The sequence below is a fragment of the Pseudorasbora parva genome, chromosome 4 (assembly GCF_024679245.1).
Source record: "Pseudorasbora parva isolate DD20220531a chromosome 4, ASM2467924v1, whole genome shotgun sequence".
NCBI classification, from domain to species: Eukaryota; Metazoa; Chordata; class Actinopteri; order Cypriniformes; family Gobionidae; genus Pseudorasbora; species Pseudorasbora parva.
In genome coordinates, this window is record NC_090175.1 from 26492988 (window position 1) to 26512117 (window position 19130).

General features: G+C 37.1%; 1 protein-coding gene across 1 annotated transcript in view; it reads right to left on the reverse strand.

Moving 5' to 3' along the window:
• Nucleotides 1-19130, reverse strand: part of prkx (protein kinase X-linked) — a 58098-nt gene that overhangs the window by 15060 nt on the left and 23908 nt on the right. The window contains exons 3-4 of the mRNA XM_067441414.1: nucleotides 18388-18651; nucleotides 4863-4982 (exon numbers count right to left, since the gene is read on the reverse strand). Of these exons, the coding sequence (XP_067297515.1) occupies nucleotides 4863-4982; nucleotides 18388-18651 (384 nt within the window). The remainder of the gene's footprint in view (nucleotides 1-4862; nucleotides 4983-18387; nucleotides 18652-19130) is intronic.

Consider the following 19130-nt stretch of genomic DNA (forward strand, 5'->3'; position numbering starts at 1 on the left):
TGATAGCATGTTTTTCTGATTAATTAATTAATTGCTACTGGTCAATTGATTATCAATCAATTTATTGATATTTGCATGTATTACTTTGTACATTTTAATATTAACAAAAAAAAAAAATCCTAAATGAGCAATTCAAAGGAAGTATTGTAGAAAACAAGGTAATTTTTCAATAGACATTACAAGCGGCTTAAAAAGTCAGAATGTAATTTGTTTTCATTAAATAAGCCTCTCATTGGCATACAGTCCAAAACAAACCAAGATTGTCAATCTGTCCATTCACACAGGGTGCATTATTGAATTCCGTCTGGGCTATTTTCTAATTGTTAATGTTAACAATTTGACATTAATTGAGTCTTGCTCTTTTTAAGCACCTCACACATTTTTTTTTGTCCCTACCGCAGGGACTAAAAATGTACATGAAATTTACCTGAACTCTGGAGCTAATCGAGGAGGTGATCTCTCTAGAGAGCCCTGAGTGACAATTTACCTCCTAAACTCTCAGAGGAAGCCGTGTCTCATTTTTTCTATGGACGCCCCAACAATCTGACGGCAAGTTCTCTCACATATACAGGTCCTTCTAAAAAAATTAGCATATTGTGATAAAGTTCATTATTTTCCATAATGTAATGATAAAAATTAAACTTTCATATATTTTAAATTCATTGCACACCAACTGAAATATTTCCAGTCTTTTATTGTTTTAATACTGATGATTTTGGCATACAGCTCATGAAAACCCAAAATTCCTATCTCAAAAAATTAGCATATCATGAAAAGGTTCTCTAAACGAGCTATTTACCTAATCATCTGAATCAACTAATTAACTCTAAAGACCTGCAAAAGATTCCTGAGGCTTTTAAAAACTCCCAGCCTGGTTCATTACTCAAAACCGCAACCATGGGTAAGACTGCTGACCTGACTGCTGTCCAGAAGGCCATCATTGACACCCTCAAGCGAGAGGGTAAGACACAGAAAGAAATTTCTGAACGAATAGGCTGTTCCCAGAGTGCTGTATCAAGGCACCTCAGTGGGAAGTCGGTGGGAAGGAAAAAGTGTGGCAAAAAAACACTGCACAATGAGAAGAGGTGACCGGACCCTGAGGAAGATTGTGGAGAAGGACCGATTCCAGACCTTGGGGGACCTGCGGAAGCAGTGGACTGAGTCTGGAGTAGAAACATCCAGAGCCACCGTGCACAAGCGTGTGCAGGAAATGGGCTACAGGCGCCGCATTCCCCAGGTCAAGACACTTTTGGGCTACAGAGAAGCAGCACTGGACTGTTGCTCAGTGGTCCAAAGTACTTTTTTCGGATGAAAGCAAATTTTGCATATCATTCGGAAATCAAGGTGCCAGAGTCTGGAGGAAGACTGGGGAGAAGGAAATGCCAAAATGCCTGAAGTCCAGTGTCAAGAACCCACAGTCAGTGATGGTCTGGGGTGCCATGTCAGCTGCTGGTGTTGGTCCACTGTGTTTTATCAAGGGCAGGGTCAATGCAGCTAGCTATCAGGAGATTTAGGAGCACTTCATGCTTCCATCTGCTGAAAAGCTTTATGGAGATGAAGATTTCGTTTTGCAGCACGACCTGGCACCTGCTCACAGTGCCAAAACCACTGGTAAATGGTTTACTGACCATGGTATTACTTTGCTCAATTGGCCAGCCAACTCTCCTGACCTGAACCCCATAGAGAATCTGTGGGATATTGTGAAGAGAAAGTTGAGAGACGCAAGACCCAACACTCTGGATGAGCTTAAGGCCGCTATCGAAGCATCCTGGGCCTCCATAACACCTCAGCAGTGCCACAGGCTGATCGCCTCCATGCCACGCCGCATTGAAGCAGTCATTTCTGCAAAAGGATTCCCGACCAAGTATTGAGTGCATAACTGAACATAATTATTTGAAGGTTGACTTTTTTTGTATTAAAAACACTTTTCTTTTATTGGTCAGATGAAATATGCTAATTTTTTGAGAATTTGGGGTTTTCATGAGCTGAATGCCAAAATCATCAGTATTAAAACAATAAAAGACCTGAAATATTTCAGTTGGTGTGCAATGAATCTAAAATACATGAAAGTTTAATTTTTTATCATTACATTATAGAAAATAATGCACTATCACAATATGCAATTTTTTTGAGAAGGACCTGTAAATAAAACGCAACCTCTCTCTTTCTTTCAAACACTCTTGTAATTGAATTATAATTACTACAGTACAGACTAACCCCAACCAAATCCTTAATTCAAAATACATCTTTTGTAGTTACTTTTAGGGTTGTAGTAAGAAATACAAACACACCCACAAGACATCTGCTCACACCTACGTACACGGTCACTATTGAGGTTGCGACCCCTTTGATGGCCCAGTCCAGGAGGAGCCATTTCAACTACATTTCCCGCAAAAGGGGAGTCAAATAACCTTTGACATGACGTGAAAACACAGTCCAAGAGATGACTGAAAAGAGCTTTTGTATGTCTGGGCAAGCTGAGCTTATGTCTGTGTGTCTGTCTCTTGGAAAAATAAGGGACCAGGGCTTTTTCTCTCACTGACTTGCAGGAGCCAACACTTCAAAAGAAGTCTGGGATGAATGAAGAGGGTGGGTCACTTTTTCCTCCACACAAGAGTCTGTGAAAGCTCCAGGGCAGATTTAGATTCAGCAGAACGCAGGTGGGAGAATGGAGCAGTTTGGACTGGATATACACTACAGCATCCAAAATTATACCAGGAGGGAAAAACTTTATTTTCACACCCGCTTTGGAGTCCATGTCACAATATGAACACATTTTCTTGTGTAAGACAAAGATTATGCACAAAGTGCAGTTTTTGTCTTTAGCTATGTGAAAATTACTGATTGAGGAATAAAAATATCACATATAATTTCCCAAAAATGAATCTATAAATTTTGCATGCTGTTCTACCACACATTTATGCTCACATGCTGGCAATAATGGTTTAATCTGGATGTAATCTTTTTGTAAACAAGATCTATTCCAAGAAACACATCCGCCCCCAGAGATACTGTAAATGCGAGCAGATTATCTGTGTGCATATTAAATATCTCAGTTTGTTCATGCTGCAGGAATAAACGTCTAGGCAAATAAGGATAAATATCATAATAAGGATAAATATCAAGACAGCACTGAAAGAGCCCATTAAGAAACACATTGAGATTTAGGCCCTTGCCAGAGCTCAACATTCCACTGCTGCCCTCTAGTGGTGTATTTTTGACAATCTTAAAAAGAAGCCAATCTCTCCAGATCACACACTAATATCAAATACAGTCTGATAGTCCAATTAAGTTATACTTGGTAAATAGTTGTAAGGATTTTAGGTTCTCTGTTTGTTTTAATGGACAAACAACAGAGCTCTGTAAATCACCCATAGGAAGAAAAAAAACGGATAAAAAAAAAAAAAAAATATATATATATATATATATATATATATATATATATATATATATATATATATATATATATATATATATATATATATATATATAGTTATTAAGATCACATTATTGAGAAATGTATATACACCAATCAGGAAAAATATTATGACCACCTTCCTAATATTGTGTTCCCACTTTTACTGCCAAAACAGCCCTGACCTTTTGAGGCATGAACTCCACTAGACCCCTGAAGGTGTGCTATGGTATCTCGCACCAAGATGTTAGCAGGAGATTGTTTAAGTCCTGTAAGTTGCGAGGTGGGGCCTCCATGGATTGGACTTGTTTGTTCAGCATGTCCCACAGATGCTCGATTGGATTGAGATCCGGGGAATTTGGAGGCCCAGTCAACACCTCAAACTTGTTGTGCTCCTCAAACCATTCCTGAACAACTTTTTCACTGGGGAATACCGTTTCCATGAAAGGGTGTACGTGGTCTGCCACATTGCTTAGGTAGGCTGTACATGTCAACATCCACATGGAAGGCAGGACCCAATGTTTCTCAGCAGAACATTGCCCAAAGCATCACACTGCCTCTGACAGCTTGCCTTCTTCCCATAGTGCATCCTGGTGCCATGTGTTCCCCAAGTAATGGACACACCCTCCCGGCCATCCATGTGATGTAAAAGGAAACGTGATTCATTAGACCAGGCCATCTACTTTCATTGCTCCGCGGTCTAGTTCTGATGCTCACACATTGCTCACTGTTGGCTGCTTTTGGCGGTGGACTGGGGTCAGCATGGGCACCCTGACTGGTCTGCTGCTATGCAGCCCCATACGCAACAAACTGCGATGCACTGTGTATTCTGACAGCTTTCTATCAGAACCATCATTAACTTCTTGAGCAATTTGATCTACAGTAGCATATCTGTTTGACAGGACCACACAGGCCAGCCTTCACACCATGAGCTTCAATGAGCCTTGGTTCACCACTGTTCCTTACTTGGACCACTTTTGATAGATACTGACCTCTGCAGACCGGGTACACTCCTGTCATCAAGAACTGCAGTTTTGAAGATGCTTTGACCCACTCGTATAGCCATCACAATTTTGCCCTTGTCAAACTTGCTCAAATCTCTACACTTGCAAATTTTTCCTGCTTCTAACACAAAATGTTCACTTGCTGCCTAATATATCTCACCCACTAACAGGTGCCGTGATAGAGATAATCAGTGTTATTCACTTCAACTATCATAATGTTATGCCTGAACGGTGTATGTGTATATGATAATAACTTTCAGGAACAAAACAACTATCATTTTTACAATATATATATTGCTTATCAGATCATTAGCTAATGTTTAGCTAAAAAAAAATCTAGAAATTGAAGTCTTTATACTGTATATCTCTGTGGACTCCCTGCCTGCCTTAATTTAAAAACATTCAGGAATATACTCTGTAAAATATTTAGCAGTTGGTCTTACCCAGCTAGCATTTCAAAGATGAGCACACCGAGAGCCCACCAGTCCACGGCTCGCCCATGACCTTTACTCTGGATCACTTCAGGAGCCAAATATTCAGGAGTACCACATAGAGTCCATGTTCTGTAAAGAAAGAAAGAAAGAAAGAATAAAATAGTGATGGAAAGAAAGAGAGAAAAAAATCCTACAGGGCCAAAAGAGATAGTTTAAGACTATGAAAAGAAAACTAATCAAATGGAAATGTTTTTTTTTTTGATGTTAAGATTTAAATGGATTAAAGCAACTCATAATTTAATAACTGCATATAATATAATAGTTATCATTTATTTAATAAAAATGTTTACAATGTACATTTTGTCAAAATGTAATAAAATCGAGCTCATAATGTAATAACGATTTCCCAACATAATTATTTACACAATGTAATAGGTTATTATATGAGAAATATATTCCGTTATAAACACACTCTAGCAACTTTTAATGTAATCACAGTTGATAAGTTAATACCTGTACATAATGTATGTGAAACAAGTATCCATTGCCATCAATTATTACATTGCATAGGTTGTAATTCCACATTAAAGGAGCAAAAGGTCAGATTTTATGTATCTTTCTTTTTTACATCACAAAACCAAACTGTTTTAACAGGGGTGTGTAGACTATTTCTAACCACTGTACATGATTGTAAGTTGTACTGTACTTTTCAACATGCCCTCTGATATACATTCAGTCTTTGTTTTGCTGTAATGTGATACATTTCAACCTTTGGGTGAGACATTAAGTTGAGGTCCTGACTTTTTTTATGGTCATTCAAAATTCCGGGATGTCCTTTAAAAAATCCTGGCCAAACTTGCCCATTGCGGCTCTGACTGTCATCATGGCCTCCTAATCATCCCCATTTACTGATTGGTTTCATCACTCTGTCTCCTCTCCACCAATAAGCTTCTCTGTTATAAACCAGATATCAGATCAAACAGCGCTAACGTGGAAACCAAGAGATCGATTGTGCCATGAACAAACAAGATATAGAACTTTTTTTTTTTATTCCACAAATCACTAACATTCACCATGCATGGTTTAATGACGTAACGCTAACTTTAACCATGGTATTGTGGCAGAAATAGTCAAATTTTTTTTTTTTTTACATTATTTATCTAATGGGTCGTAAAACCTTTTAAGAGTAAGATTCAAGCACTTTTTAAAAGCACACTTTTCCCAGCACTTCAAATGTCTAAATATGATCAAATTGTAATGTTATTTTTAAAGTGATGATCTGTAAGAAAAAGTTTAAAGACATGAAATTACCACTATAACTACTAACTACCACTATAAAGTTAAGGTTGTAAACAAACATAAAATATTATTAGTAATTGTACTTATTAATGCAAAAGAACAGCAAATTTTATGATTAAACATCCCCTTAGCGATATCAAATCAGGTGCTGGCACCTCAATCTGTTGAACTTCTACTGCTCGCAAATGTCAGGGTGCATTCACACTTGTAGTTCAGTTAGTTTGGTTTGTTTGGTCCGGACCAAAAAACAAAAACAAAACACATAGTCCTGGTCCGCTTATCGTTCACACTCTCATTTTTAACAGCGAAACTAAAGTTACCGAAGCAAAAGCATAGGGAGACGGTCACAACCTGATTGGTCGGCTTATATGACGTAGGAGCTTGCTTACCGAACATTCAAAACAATGCTGTGTGCTGGATTAAATGCAATCATTTTATGCGTGTACATATGGCATTATTTTTTACCAGCGGAGAACTCATGAAGAGCTCATAAAATGTTCAAAAGGTTCAAAACAGCAACAGGATTTCCTCCGTTGTATGCGTCCTGTTTTTGGTTTGTGTACATGTCTTTGGTCCATGTTGTGTTGATATATCAGTCGAACCACACCAGAGTTTGTTTGGAAGCGGACCGAGACCCATCTTTTTAGCGGCCTAGGTCTGAGTGTTTGGTGTGCACCAGGGTTTGGAGAGACGGTGTTAACATTAAGTGACATGGCATCTGACGCACAGGAGCCAATGGCACATGTAGCGACACACGCAGCGGCACTTCCGGTTCTCATTGGCATATGTCAGTGGATAGTGGCATGTGTCGCGACACACGCAGTGGCACTTCCGGTTCTCATTGGCATATGTCAGTGGATAGTGACATGTGTCACTGACACTGTCACGAAACGCTGACACTGGCAGTGACACTGAGTCGCGGAACATGTCGCTGTATGTGACACTCACTGGCAGATGAGCTAAACAACTATACTCACGTAATTGTGGCACAAAAGCCAAAATAAATATCCTATTTCGTGACTTTTTTCCCCTCTTAAATAAATGTTAATCTAACTTGTTAAATTTAGTAATATGTGTTAGTTTGTGACAAGCAGCATCTGAGTGGCATGTGCCACTGAATGATTTATGCAATGCCAATATTATTAGTTGTGAAATATTAAAGCCATGACTGAGTAGGCCTAAGTATGCAAAAAATCATTTTGATAAAGTATTTACAAATTTGCCTTAACATATCAGACTCTGATACTATCAGATACTGTTTTTGCTACCGTCAAACTTGCAAACAAAATGTCAAATACACCACCCGTTGATGTTCCTCAACTGTCTTAAGTTATGGTGTATCTTTGCGCTGGCTATACTGACACCTAGAGGAGAGCGTGCAGCATGATGCAAAATTAAACCTTAACTACAGTAACGGATGCGACTGTTAATGCGATATTTGTAGTGACTTATGATGGTCTGTACGTGTTTTCTAGGACGTGCAGTTTGCGTGATCAACAACATTGGCACCAATATTGGCATTGCATTAATCATTCAGTGGCACTCAGATACTGCTTGTCACAAACTAACACATATTACTAAATTTAACAAGTTAGATTAACATTTATTTAAGAGGGGAAAAAAGTCACGAAAATAGGATATTTATTTTGGCTTTTGTGCCACAATTACGTGAGTATAGTTGTTCAGCTCATCTGCCAGTGAGTGTCACATACAGCGACATGTTCCGCGACTCAGTGTCACTGCCAGTGTCAGCGTTTCGTGACAGTGTCAGTGACACATGTCACTATCCACTGACATATGCCAATGAGAACCGGAAGTGCCACTGCGTGTGTCGCGACATGTGCCATTGGCTCCTGTGCGTCAGATGCCATGTCACTTAATGTTAATACTGCTACTGGAGGTTTGGATGGCAGCGCTCACATATGTTCAAATGAAGCGCACTAACCGAGCAATCGCCCCAGGGTATCGCACCAAACATGACAAGTGTGATCTCGCTTAGTCTGCAATGTTTTATTTTTGCATATATATATATATATATATATATATATATATATATATATATATATATATATATATATATATATATATAATTATGTTTTCACAAATTATAATTTATAATGTTTTATATTTTTTTTGTTTACCATATTCTGTGTTTTCTGTTATTTTTCTGGATTCCAATTTAATATATATTTTTTTTATTTTAATAATCAAAAGCATGTCTAATGAATTGACTTTCTAAAAACAATTCAATTTATTACTTTGTTTACAATTATAGGGTCCTATGAAGGTTTTGTTTTTTTCAGAATGTGTTATGCATTTAATTTTTTTCTGGTGATCAAATGAAGGCATAACACATTAAAGGGGTACTTCAGCTCTGGGAAGATGATTCTGTATTTAAACTGGGTCATCAATGTAGTAGAAATGTGAAATTATTTTTGAATTTGGTGCCTTCTAGACTGAGAAAAGACAGAAAATGTATTTTTGTCTCATGGGGATGAAAGACTACAATTCCCAGAATGCTTCGCTGCCATGTGAGGCCATTCCCAAAGCCACTAACTTGATTACTGTGACTGAGTTGGAGAAGACACTACAATTAAAAACTGAACGTGTCTGTTCAATATAATGAGTGAGTCACCGCGCGAATATCACAGCTCTGAGCACTGACTGCAGGAGTCAGATAAATGAGCTGATGAGCTCTCGTGATGAGAGCTGAGGTAATCGAGACTACACTCGCGGCATACATTCACAACGCGAGTTCAGTCTGGCGCGTTTCAGTTCATGCCTTTGCAAGCTTAACTTTCAAAGAAATTAATTTGAGAAGTTAAAAGACTTACATAGCTCACCATAGCTCCGTTTAAATGAGTGCCTGTAGCTGCAAGCTGAGCTCTGAGTATTATCTCCCATCCCCCATGCGCGGGTTCAAAACATGCGGAAATGGCTCCCCCTGCTGGCTGTAGTCTTTATCCTTTGGCCAAACATTCCACCTATGATGCAAATATCGTCAATTTGCATCATAGGAGGAATTTTTCCAGAAATAAAATGCATAAATCTCTTGTCTCAGGGGGATATGAGGGGGGAAAGCACAATCATTTGAATATTCTCCAGGGTTTCTACTGATACAAAGCCATATGCTAATCGCTGAAGTGACCCTTTAATTTAATCAAATGTAAATGAAATAAACTCTTGTTGACAGAGGTTTACTGTAAAAATTAAAACATGGAAGAAAATGTTACGATTATTCCTTAAAAAAAATACGTTTTAACTATAATTGCATTATTAATTATTAGTTTTATTGTTACATTAAGATGTACATTCTACTGTATAATAGTCAAATATATCTGTCACAATTTCTTCAAGTTAAACCAAACTTTTATTTTAATGGGAGCTGTGAAAACCTTCACGTTTCTGTGCGTATATGATCTGACGATTTATTCATATCATCATTTACTCACCCCTATGCCGCTCCAAACCCATAAGTTTCATTCTTTTTCTGATTTTAAATAAAATCTGAGATCTTTATGTCCCTCCAATGACAGTACACACAACTACCATCTTGTTGCTTTAAAAAAAGTTAATAAACATTGTAAAACGAATCCACATGAATCAAGGGGTTTAGTCCAAATTTTCTGAAGAGACTCGATCACTTATCACTAGATAGAGACACTTATCACTTATATGATGAACAGATTTTTCATTTTTGGACGAACTTTCCAATTAAGTGTACTGACCTACTTTTTTTTATTTATTTATCCAAAATGTCACGTAACATTTCACATTATAGAGCAAATAATTTTTTTATGAATAGATTTTGTGATTTAGTCCATTTTCATAGTGCCCTGATTTAATGCCATGATAATGAATTTAAGACTTTCTGCTCCGATTTAATATATTTTTAAGACCCTAAATTGTGGAAGGTCAAATTAAGACTTTTTAAGACCTTTTTGAGACCCGAAGAAACACTGTACATAGAAATTTACCACAAACAAATGGATACAAAATATTGATTTGTGTTGGCAATATATTTAACACAGTAAAAAATAGACATATAGTCATATGACATAGCGCCGCTACTGCAGTGACTGCTTAGATAGCACACAGAGGGGTGTAATTACAGTACACCTTGTGACAGCTGGCTATCTGGACTGTATTGGCTGGTGTAAGGTAGACACAGCCTATCCACTTCAAGCCAAGGATACTATAAGCGTAACTATATATTGAGCTAGAAGTCAGGGTGAAAGCCCACTACACTGTGTATTATTTGTGGTGGAGGGTTTCTGATTACACAGAGCAGTTGCAGCTCCATGGGGTGAAATGACAAATCTGTCTTTGTTTGGGGCCACGGGGCCGGTCGATAAATGAGTCTGTTGACCTGTCCTTCAGTAAATGGCTGCCCTTTGCTTCATTGTCTGGACGTGGTTTTGTAACAGAATTATAAGATTGTATCTGTTGATACCAGAATGTCAATAAGGAAAGGATATGTAGAAGATATATGCGAGTTGTGTAAAAGAAAAAAATATTCAACTGCACTTTTTGATTGTTATAGCTTTCAGATCTTCAACCTTTTTCAGGTCAAGAATCATTTGAGGGACAAAGCATTTTGTAAGAGTGTTGAATTATAGTCAGGCCTAATAACATACTTAAAGGAATAGTTCTCCATAAACTAAAAATGTACTCATCCTCAACTTGTTTTTGACAAACAATGAGTTTCTGTTCCTCTCAATTCCGATTTCGTTTAAACTCCTACGGTGACCTATTTAGTCCAAGATTAACATGGCTTCCAGTTCAAACTCATTCATGACTGCCATCGAGTGTTAAAACGCAAAAAGCGAAGCTTGAATTTACGGGTATGTCCCTCTTTGGCTAATGTACTTTCAAGATGGAGGGGCAACATGGCGACCAGCATTCGAACCCCTCACCCGTATGTATTTTCAATGGCATATTATAAACTTACGAGAATACTTTATTACTTGAAAGAAGTAAATATACATTAATGAGCACATATATTTTTGAAAGAACTAAGTGTTTTTAGCTAAGAATAAACTAAGAAAGTTACACAGTGTAGCTTTAATAATGTCTGCATACACTTATCACTTTATATTTACATTTTAGTTAAAACATTTTGATATGGGAGGAACAACATTTTATATTATTTATTAACAAACATTACATGAATACAGTACTATGCATTACATTTAGGGATGCACGATATTGGATTTTTGCCGATATCCGATATGTCGATATTTTTCAGCTCATTTTGGCCGATGCCGATACCGATGCCGATATATGTTTATTTTTTCCCTTTGTTTGGAAACAACACCATTTTGAGCAAAAACTATTTTTTTTCATTCTGGTTTCAGATTTCTGAGGTATCCTTACTAAAAGGATTCTTGATGAAGATAAATAAATGTTAATAAAGTTCTTTTTATGATAAGAGTATATTAAAAGCTCTGAAAATAACAATAATAAAGTCAGTAATTTTTCACCCCAGATGCAGCTGTAACCTAAGTATTGTATTTTTGGATTTAACGTTTGTGCACATGAAGTGGGGGTGGCATGACATCCATTGATGATGTCTTTTAATTCTACAATTATTGTAGAGCTCCTTGGATTATTTTTCATCATCCATTTCGTAAAATTTTATTACAGATTAATACACTGTATATAAAAGTATTTAATTTACAAGTGTCATGCTTGTGATTTATGACATCATTACTGATTTGTTTATTCAGAACAAGAAGTAACTTCAATTTATTTGTGTATTCTACTTTTCATTGTATTACTGTAACAACAGCGCCCCCACTACATGTATAAATATATAGCGGTCTAGCTGGAGGGCACTAGGACCTGGAGGAGCTTCTGCTGCTGTGGAGGCGGCCGCACGCGCTAGAGAGTGGGGAGACGCGATTGGGATTGTTTTGGGCTAGTTTTGTTGTGAAAACGTGGCAAATCTGCTGCTGACGGTCACGTCCTTCTGTACGTGCATTCAGAAATTCAAGGCAGCATTTAAAAACAGTCAATATCAATCACTGTACATGCAATGTATTTTCTTGTTTTCACTTGAAGAATGACTGCAGTGCTGACATGGTCTCATCGCTGTAGCACTCCTTGCACATGTGAGTTATTGCAGGCGCATATCAACACGTTATCATATCGGCAAGGCATATCGGCATAATGTTTTCATATCGGCCGATGCCGATTTTTATATTTTAAGCGTTTATCGGCCGATTCCAATGTCGTGCCGATAATATCGTGCATCCCTAATTACATTATATGAAAATGTCCACTCTTATTCCAGGAATCCTTATTACAGGAATCGATTTTTTAAGAGGTGTTTAAATCACGTCACAAAACTAAGGGAACCTTAGGGTTCAGTGCTTGGCCCTTCTATTCTCTGTGTAAATATATATAACCTCATTAACCTCATTTTCCAGAAAGCAAGGTTAACTTACCGTCACATATACCTTGAACTCTCGGTTGATTAACCCAAATCTTGCTTACTCAAGGTAGGCTGGTTCCAAAAACTAGTCCGGGAGTAAGTTCAGACAACTCAAGAGTATGTTAACCATGAACGCACAAGACATTCTCAACAGAGTGACGAATCGATGATCCACCATGGAAACAGACTCTACTTCCTCTTCTTCTTTTGTTTAATGGCGAAACAGAAATTACATAACCTGCATACGGTATTAATGCACATCTCCACCTATTGGGTGGTTGTGCACTCATTTTTCAATGTTTTCTTTTAATAAGTAATCTTATTCACAGAGAATAAGGATTATGCTGTTTGATTGACGCTAGTTAATTGAATGCAGATCATATGTCAATGACAGTTAAATAAATAATAAAGATATTTGAATTGCATTAACATTTAAACTTATATATTATTCTAATTCTTTATAATTTATTTATAATATTGTATATTACTGAAACAAATTCTGTTATATTAATAGCTCTATACAGCTATATTAATTATATAACACACATCTGAATACCTCTTAAGCAAACTAACCCTGGAACATAACCTGCTCCGGAGCAAGTTATGTCCAGAGTGAGTTGCCATGGTTACTTACATATCCTGAAAGTTACATACGTTTTTGGAACCGAAAGTAAAATAAACATAAGGTTATCTCCTAACTTACTCTTAAACATATCGGGTATGCCACATAACCTGCTTTCTTGAATACCCCCCTGGCCCCTGGTGATGCTATCATAAAACTGCCATGATGACAGGAAACGTGATGCTTGTGTGTATTATCTCACAGTATTTATATTCCTTAATTTTTTGCTCTCTATTTTAGTCTTTCTGTGCTCAGCTGTATGGTTTTAATCCTTCTCTCTGTAATAGAGCGGATTAGTCTCCCTAGTGTTAACTGAAGCCTCTCGGTGTCAGTTCACAACAGTATTTCAATGAACCGCAAGAGAAGTTTGGCGTGACGTGGTTTTTGATTGGCTTTGATGATTTATGTTTACACTAATTATTTCAGACTGCGTACCAATAGAAGCAGTGTAGAAACTGATCCTGTTATCAAGATCGGTTCCTGTTATTAAGATGATAATGCCTGATGACTCACTTAAAGGGGTACTTCAGCGCTGGGAAGATGAATCTGTATTTAAACTGGGTTATTAATGTAGTAGAAATGTGAAATTATTTTTGAATTTGGTGCTTTTTAGACTGAGAAAAGACAGAAAATGTATTTTTGTCTCATAGGGATGAAAGACAACAACTTCCAGAATGCTTCGCTGCCCAAAGCCACCGCTACTGAATCATTTTCCCGCAGCGTTTATTTTCACAAAATCAGTTCAGTTAGAGAACAGACACTACAATTAAAAACTGAAAGTGTCCCTTCAATATAATGTGATTCAGCCGCTGAGGGAGGGTCATGACACAAACGCTGCATGAGTCAGATTACATTCACCGTCATGAATGAGCTGAATGAGCTCTCGTGATGAGAGCTGAGGTAAGCGCGCCCACGCTCGCGGCAGTCGTTCTCAGCGCATGTTCAGTATGGGGCATTTTCAGTTCATGCCTTTGGAAGCTTAACTTTTAATAGGAAATAATTTGAGAAGTTGAAACACTCACTTTGCTCTGCACCGATCCGTTTACATGAATGCCTGCAGCACAATCATTCGAGTATACTCCAGGGTTTTTACTGATAGAAAGCCATATGCTAATCGCTGAAGTAATTCGCTGAAGTGATCGTTTGTCTGCACAGGGCGATGACTAGAAAAGGTTAGAAAGGTGAGTCTGTTTTATTTAAAGCTAGGGTAGTAAATTCCGGAGAGGCTAGCAATAGCAAACTTTGAAAGCATTAGATCACACCCTCCCTTCAGAGCTCTCTCCTAAGCCTCGCCTCCTCCAAAGTGCACGTAGTATCGTCTGCAAAGTGTCATGAGAGACGTCTCAAAGTATATAACATTACAATAATATTGAACGTAAATAACTTATCAAGCTTTTACATTGTAAAAAATAAATAAAAAATCAGGCACCAATTGAAAATTTGTGTGCATCAATGTGATGCAATTTAATTCACAGAAATTCAATTTGGCCAACTGAAAAATTTAGATGTGATCAGTCATAAGAAAATTTTCAATTGGGGCCTGAATTTTTTTTTTAACAGTGTACTTGTTTTACCTGCAACTAGAGGTGTAATGTTACACTTGTGCCACAATTCGATACAAACGGCAATACTGAACTCACGAAACGATATGTATCGCGATATATTTTAGACCAAAATATATTTGGCCTAAAATATGACTCAAATAGTTATTTTTACATATATGTAATATGTTATGTTTTAATACCATTTTTTTTAACGTTTTTTTTTCTTCATATTTTTATATCACGATACATCGATTAAGAAGAACTGGAGCGCATCACAAATGAACCGAAACTCAGCGTATAGGATACTAGCTTTAGACATGAGAAATATGCTATAGAAGCTTGAAATGTCTACTTTAAACAAACCGAATAGAATCTAAAACAAATACTCTCTGATTATGTAATCCAAATGAAAGGTCCATTTCTCTCTATAGGCGTGCGTTTACAATACTGCAGCGATTACGAATCAGTGTAGTCAACTTCCCCTTTGCAGCTGACTCAGAAAACGATGATTTAACAAACATTCATAATCGTTAGGTTACTTTTGCCTGTGTTTTAATTCAAGCTTTATCCATGCTGAGCGCAAGGCATATATCCGACCCCTCATTAGCCTATATTCAGTTCAAATTTATTTGTATAGAGCTTTTACAATCCTTATCGTTTCAAAGCAGATTTACAGAAAATGCATGTGTCTACATTACAATTTACAATGAAAAAAGGCAATGAGTTCTGTACACTCATTGAAGTACAGAAGTTTACATGCTGTTAAATGATTAGGCTATAAGAAATTTGCATTGGTCTGCAAAAAAAAAAATGAAACCAATGTTTTTTTAAAGTAATGTAATTTTTTAAACGGCTTTAATAAAACTGGTATCGAAAAAGTATTGTTCAGGAACCGGTATCAAAGTCAAGGCATCGGTATCAACCTTTTTTAAATCACCCAGCCCTATCCTATGTTCTGACTGAATGCAATGATTGGATGAACATTTTTTTGTTCTTAAGACTTTGACAGAAGATATATTTTGACATAGTATTTATTTAAATATTTAGACCACTTCTATTATTGATGATCAGGATGTAAAGAGTTTCAACCAGAATAAAAAAAGTGTTTAAGAAAAAAATCCCTTCCCTACCTTAAACCGTTACTCTTTGCCATGAAGGCTGACAAGTCTGTCATTGCTGTAACATCTAAATAAATAAAAAGTCACAGCCAAATTTACAAAAAGGACATTTAGGATGTCAATGCTGTTGTCATGGTGACTTTTATTGTAATTCCTTTTTTTTTTTTTTTTTGATTGGCCACTTGAAGCTGTGCAGCTACCGTTTGACAAGTTCCCTCCTTCGCCCTCAAACACGATAATAAGCCATTATCTAGAGCAGACACTCTGACAAGATAATAAAAGGAAAACAGATGAAAAATGCCCTAATGCTGTCTAAGAGAAAAGTAAAAAAAACAAACCAAAAACATTGATGTAAACCACAAGTCCTCATCCTGTCCTTTCTTAAAAATACAGGCACTTTAAACGGCTAGTGATCAAGGCAAGCAGCAAATATCCTGGTCCGTAATGGCAAATGCAATTATAGCCACCAGATGGCATTGTTGCCACATGACAATCTGTGTAGAGGTTATCTCCTCAAACTGTAAAAACTAAAGCTGTTGCTTGCAGGGACTGCTGTCTTCTCCACTGGACTAAAGGCACTGGTTTCAGTTACTATATGTGGGTCACTTGCGCATCACAGTCAGGCCCTCGTTGTTCTGGGCCCCTTCCTCATGTGCGGAGAAACAGAAACGCGACCCATTATGCATACACTTCAGAAGGGTCATTGGTTGCTCTGTAAAAGCACTGCAGTACTCTGCACTGCAGATGCGCGCGCGCACGCACACACACACACACACACACACACACACACACACACACACACACACACACACACACACACACACACACACACACACACACACACACACACACACACACACACACCTCTTATTCTTTTTTATTTGTTATTTGAATGATACTATAAGAGGGCACAACCAGAGGGATTTTCAATTTCAGCAAGGTTACTCTTAAATTGGTCTGTGCCGCTCTCATTCAGAATTAATAACAGTAGGTTGATGGATGCTCTGGGGCCAAACAAAACCGGCTTTTTTGTTAAAGAGGCTCATATTAGGATAGCTTTAATAACCACGGAGAAGCACTTCTATATTACTTTTGTAGGGGAAATCACACTGTATAAGTGAAGAATAAATGAAGGGATTCAGTCGGATATTTTCAAGGACGAACAGTGACGTGGCACTTCTTTTCTGAGCCCATTCTGCATTTTCATTCCCTTACATTATAGCCTAGATCCTGAAAGAAATACTGAAATGAATTTGATAGCCTACCGAATTTCAGCAATGTCAAGGACAAAGGACTGATGGTTTACATTTAACATGACAATGACAACACTAGGAATGTCAAAATGCCATGATGTGAATGTAAAAATTCTTGAGCATGCCTGATACAATCTTAAAAATCTATTTTAATCAAGAAGGACACACACTTCAGATGACTGCTGCTCAACTCTTTCACTGTTTTATGTACTTAAAAATAATTTTTAAGTTACTTAACAAAACAAAACAAAAAATAACTGATCACACTTTAAATTAGGGTCCAATACTCACTATTTAAAAGTATTTTCCCTCAATAAACTCCTATTACTTTTTAAAAGTCAGTAAGGTAGATAAACAATCATAATTCCAATAACTCTGTATGCAATTGGATATTGGCTAGTCTTTCAACCAATCAGACCACAAGAGGCGTGATCAACAGGAAACAACCCATCGCTTCTCTATCCGTCATCGTGTTAAACCCGCAAATAGAGCGCCAGGTGGATAAGCCAGTCTGTGATTGGTTCCTGCAAAACTGTAACAGAAGCAGTAGAAATGAATGTACATGTTACCAGACTGAGTTTCAGGGCAAAATCAAACCGCCGGCAGATCAGGCTGGGTTTACCCAGTCTAATATTTCAATGTACTTTATTCAACAAATAGAAAAAAAAACTGATATCTGCAAACAAGTTCCATCACATGTTGACTGTTTGAGGTAGGAATGCACCAATGCCATTTTTAGATACTAAATATGAGAATCTACACAACTGTCTGCAGCGTTATTTGCTTTTAGACTCAGAACCCTTTAATGAGCACATAAGCACAGAATTCAACCTTATATTGATTCCATCACAGTATCCACAAAACTATTAAGTGGTTATAAACTATTTTCTACAATGATAAAAATAAGAAATTTCTTGTTTCTTAAGCACCAAAGCATATTAAAATGAAAGATAATTTTCTGAAGGATCATGTGACACTAAAGCGGGAATAATGGGATGCTGAAAATGTAGCTGTCGTCATCAAAGGAATACATATATATACACACACACACAGCATAATATTACAGTTGAAAACACATTATTTTAAATTAATATATAGTATTAATATATCATAATAATATCATTTTACAAAATTGTAATATTTTTACAGCCTTGTAAACAGTGACCGTAAGAAACTTCTTTCAAAAACATAAAACAAATCTAACCAAAACTTTACGAAAATTACACAGATATTGTTTTTACAGATAAACAACGACAACATACCTTTCTGAGAGCTTTTTAGCAAACCCGAAATCTGTCAGTCGGATGTGCCCCTCGCTGTCCAGCAGTATATTCTCCGGTTTTAGATCTCTGTAGACGATTTCTTTGGAGTGAAGATATTCAATGGCGCACACGATTTCAGCTGAATAAAACATTCCGGTGCTATTGCTGAAACGTCCTCGGCTGCGTAAATAGCTGAAGAGTTCACCGCCATTCACGTATTCCATCAACATGTACAGCAAGCGATCATCATGATGCGTCCAGAACCTGAAAAAGGTCCATGTCATATTTACATGTGATTTGGTCATACAGTAGTCATATACTTGCCAGGAGCTTGAGGCATACACATTACACAAGGCCTGGACTTTACGAAAGCATTAAACAATTATATTAATGCAATTCTTTTAATTGATTTATTAACTTTTCCAGGTCTCGAAATACTTACGTTGTTAAGTGGTTGAATTAAACTAAGAACTATCTAGATTTTTTCCTGAGGCACCCTGGTTGAGCACCACTACTATAGAGCAGCATTTATATTTAAAAATATTTAATAATACATTTAAAGATTACAAATTCGATGTTCTGAATTGAGGTTCTGAAGTGATTGTAGCAGGTCAAACAACATTTGACATCGATGTGTTTGGTACTTCAGCACGTTGAAACTTTTATAGCGTACTCTGAAATGTTTATACAGATCATGACCCAGTGTGTTTATGAGATAACAGCGCATAAACTGTTCTCAATTC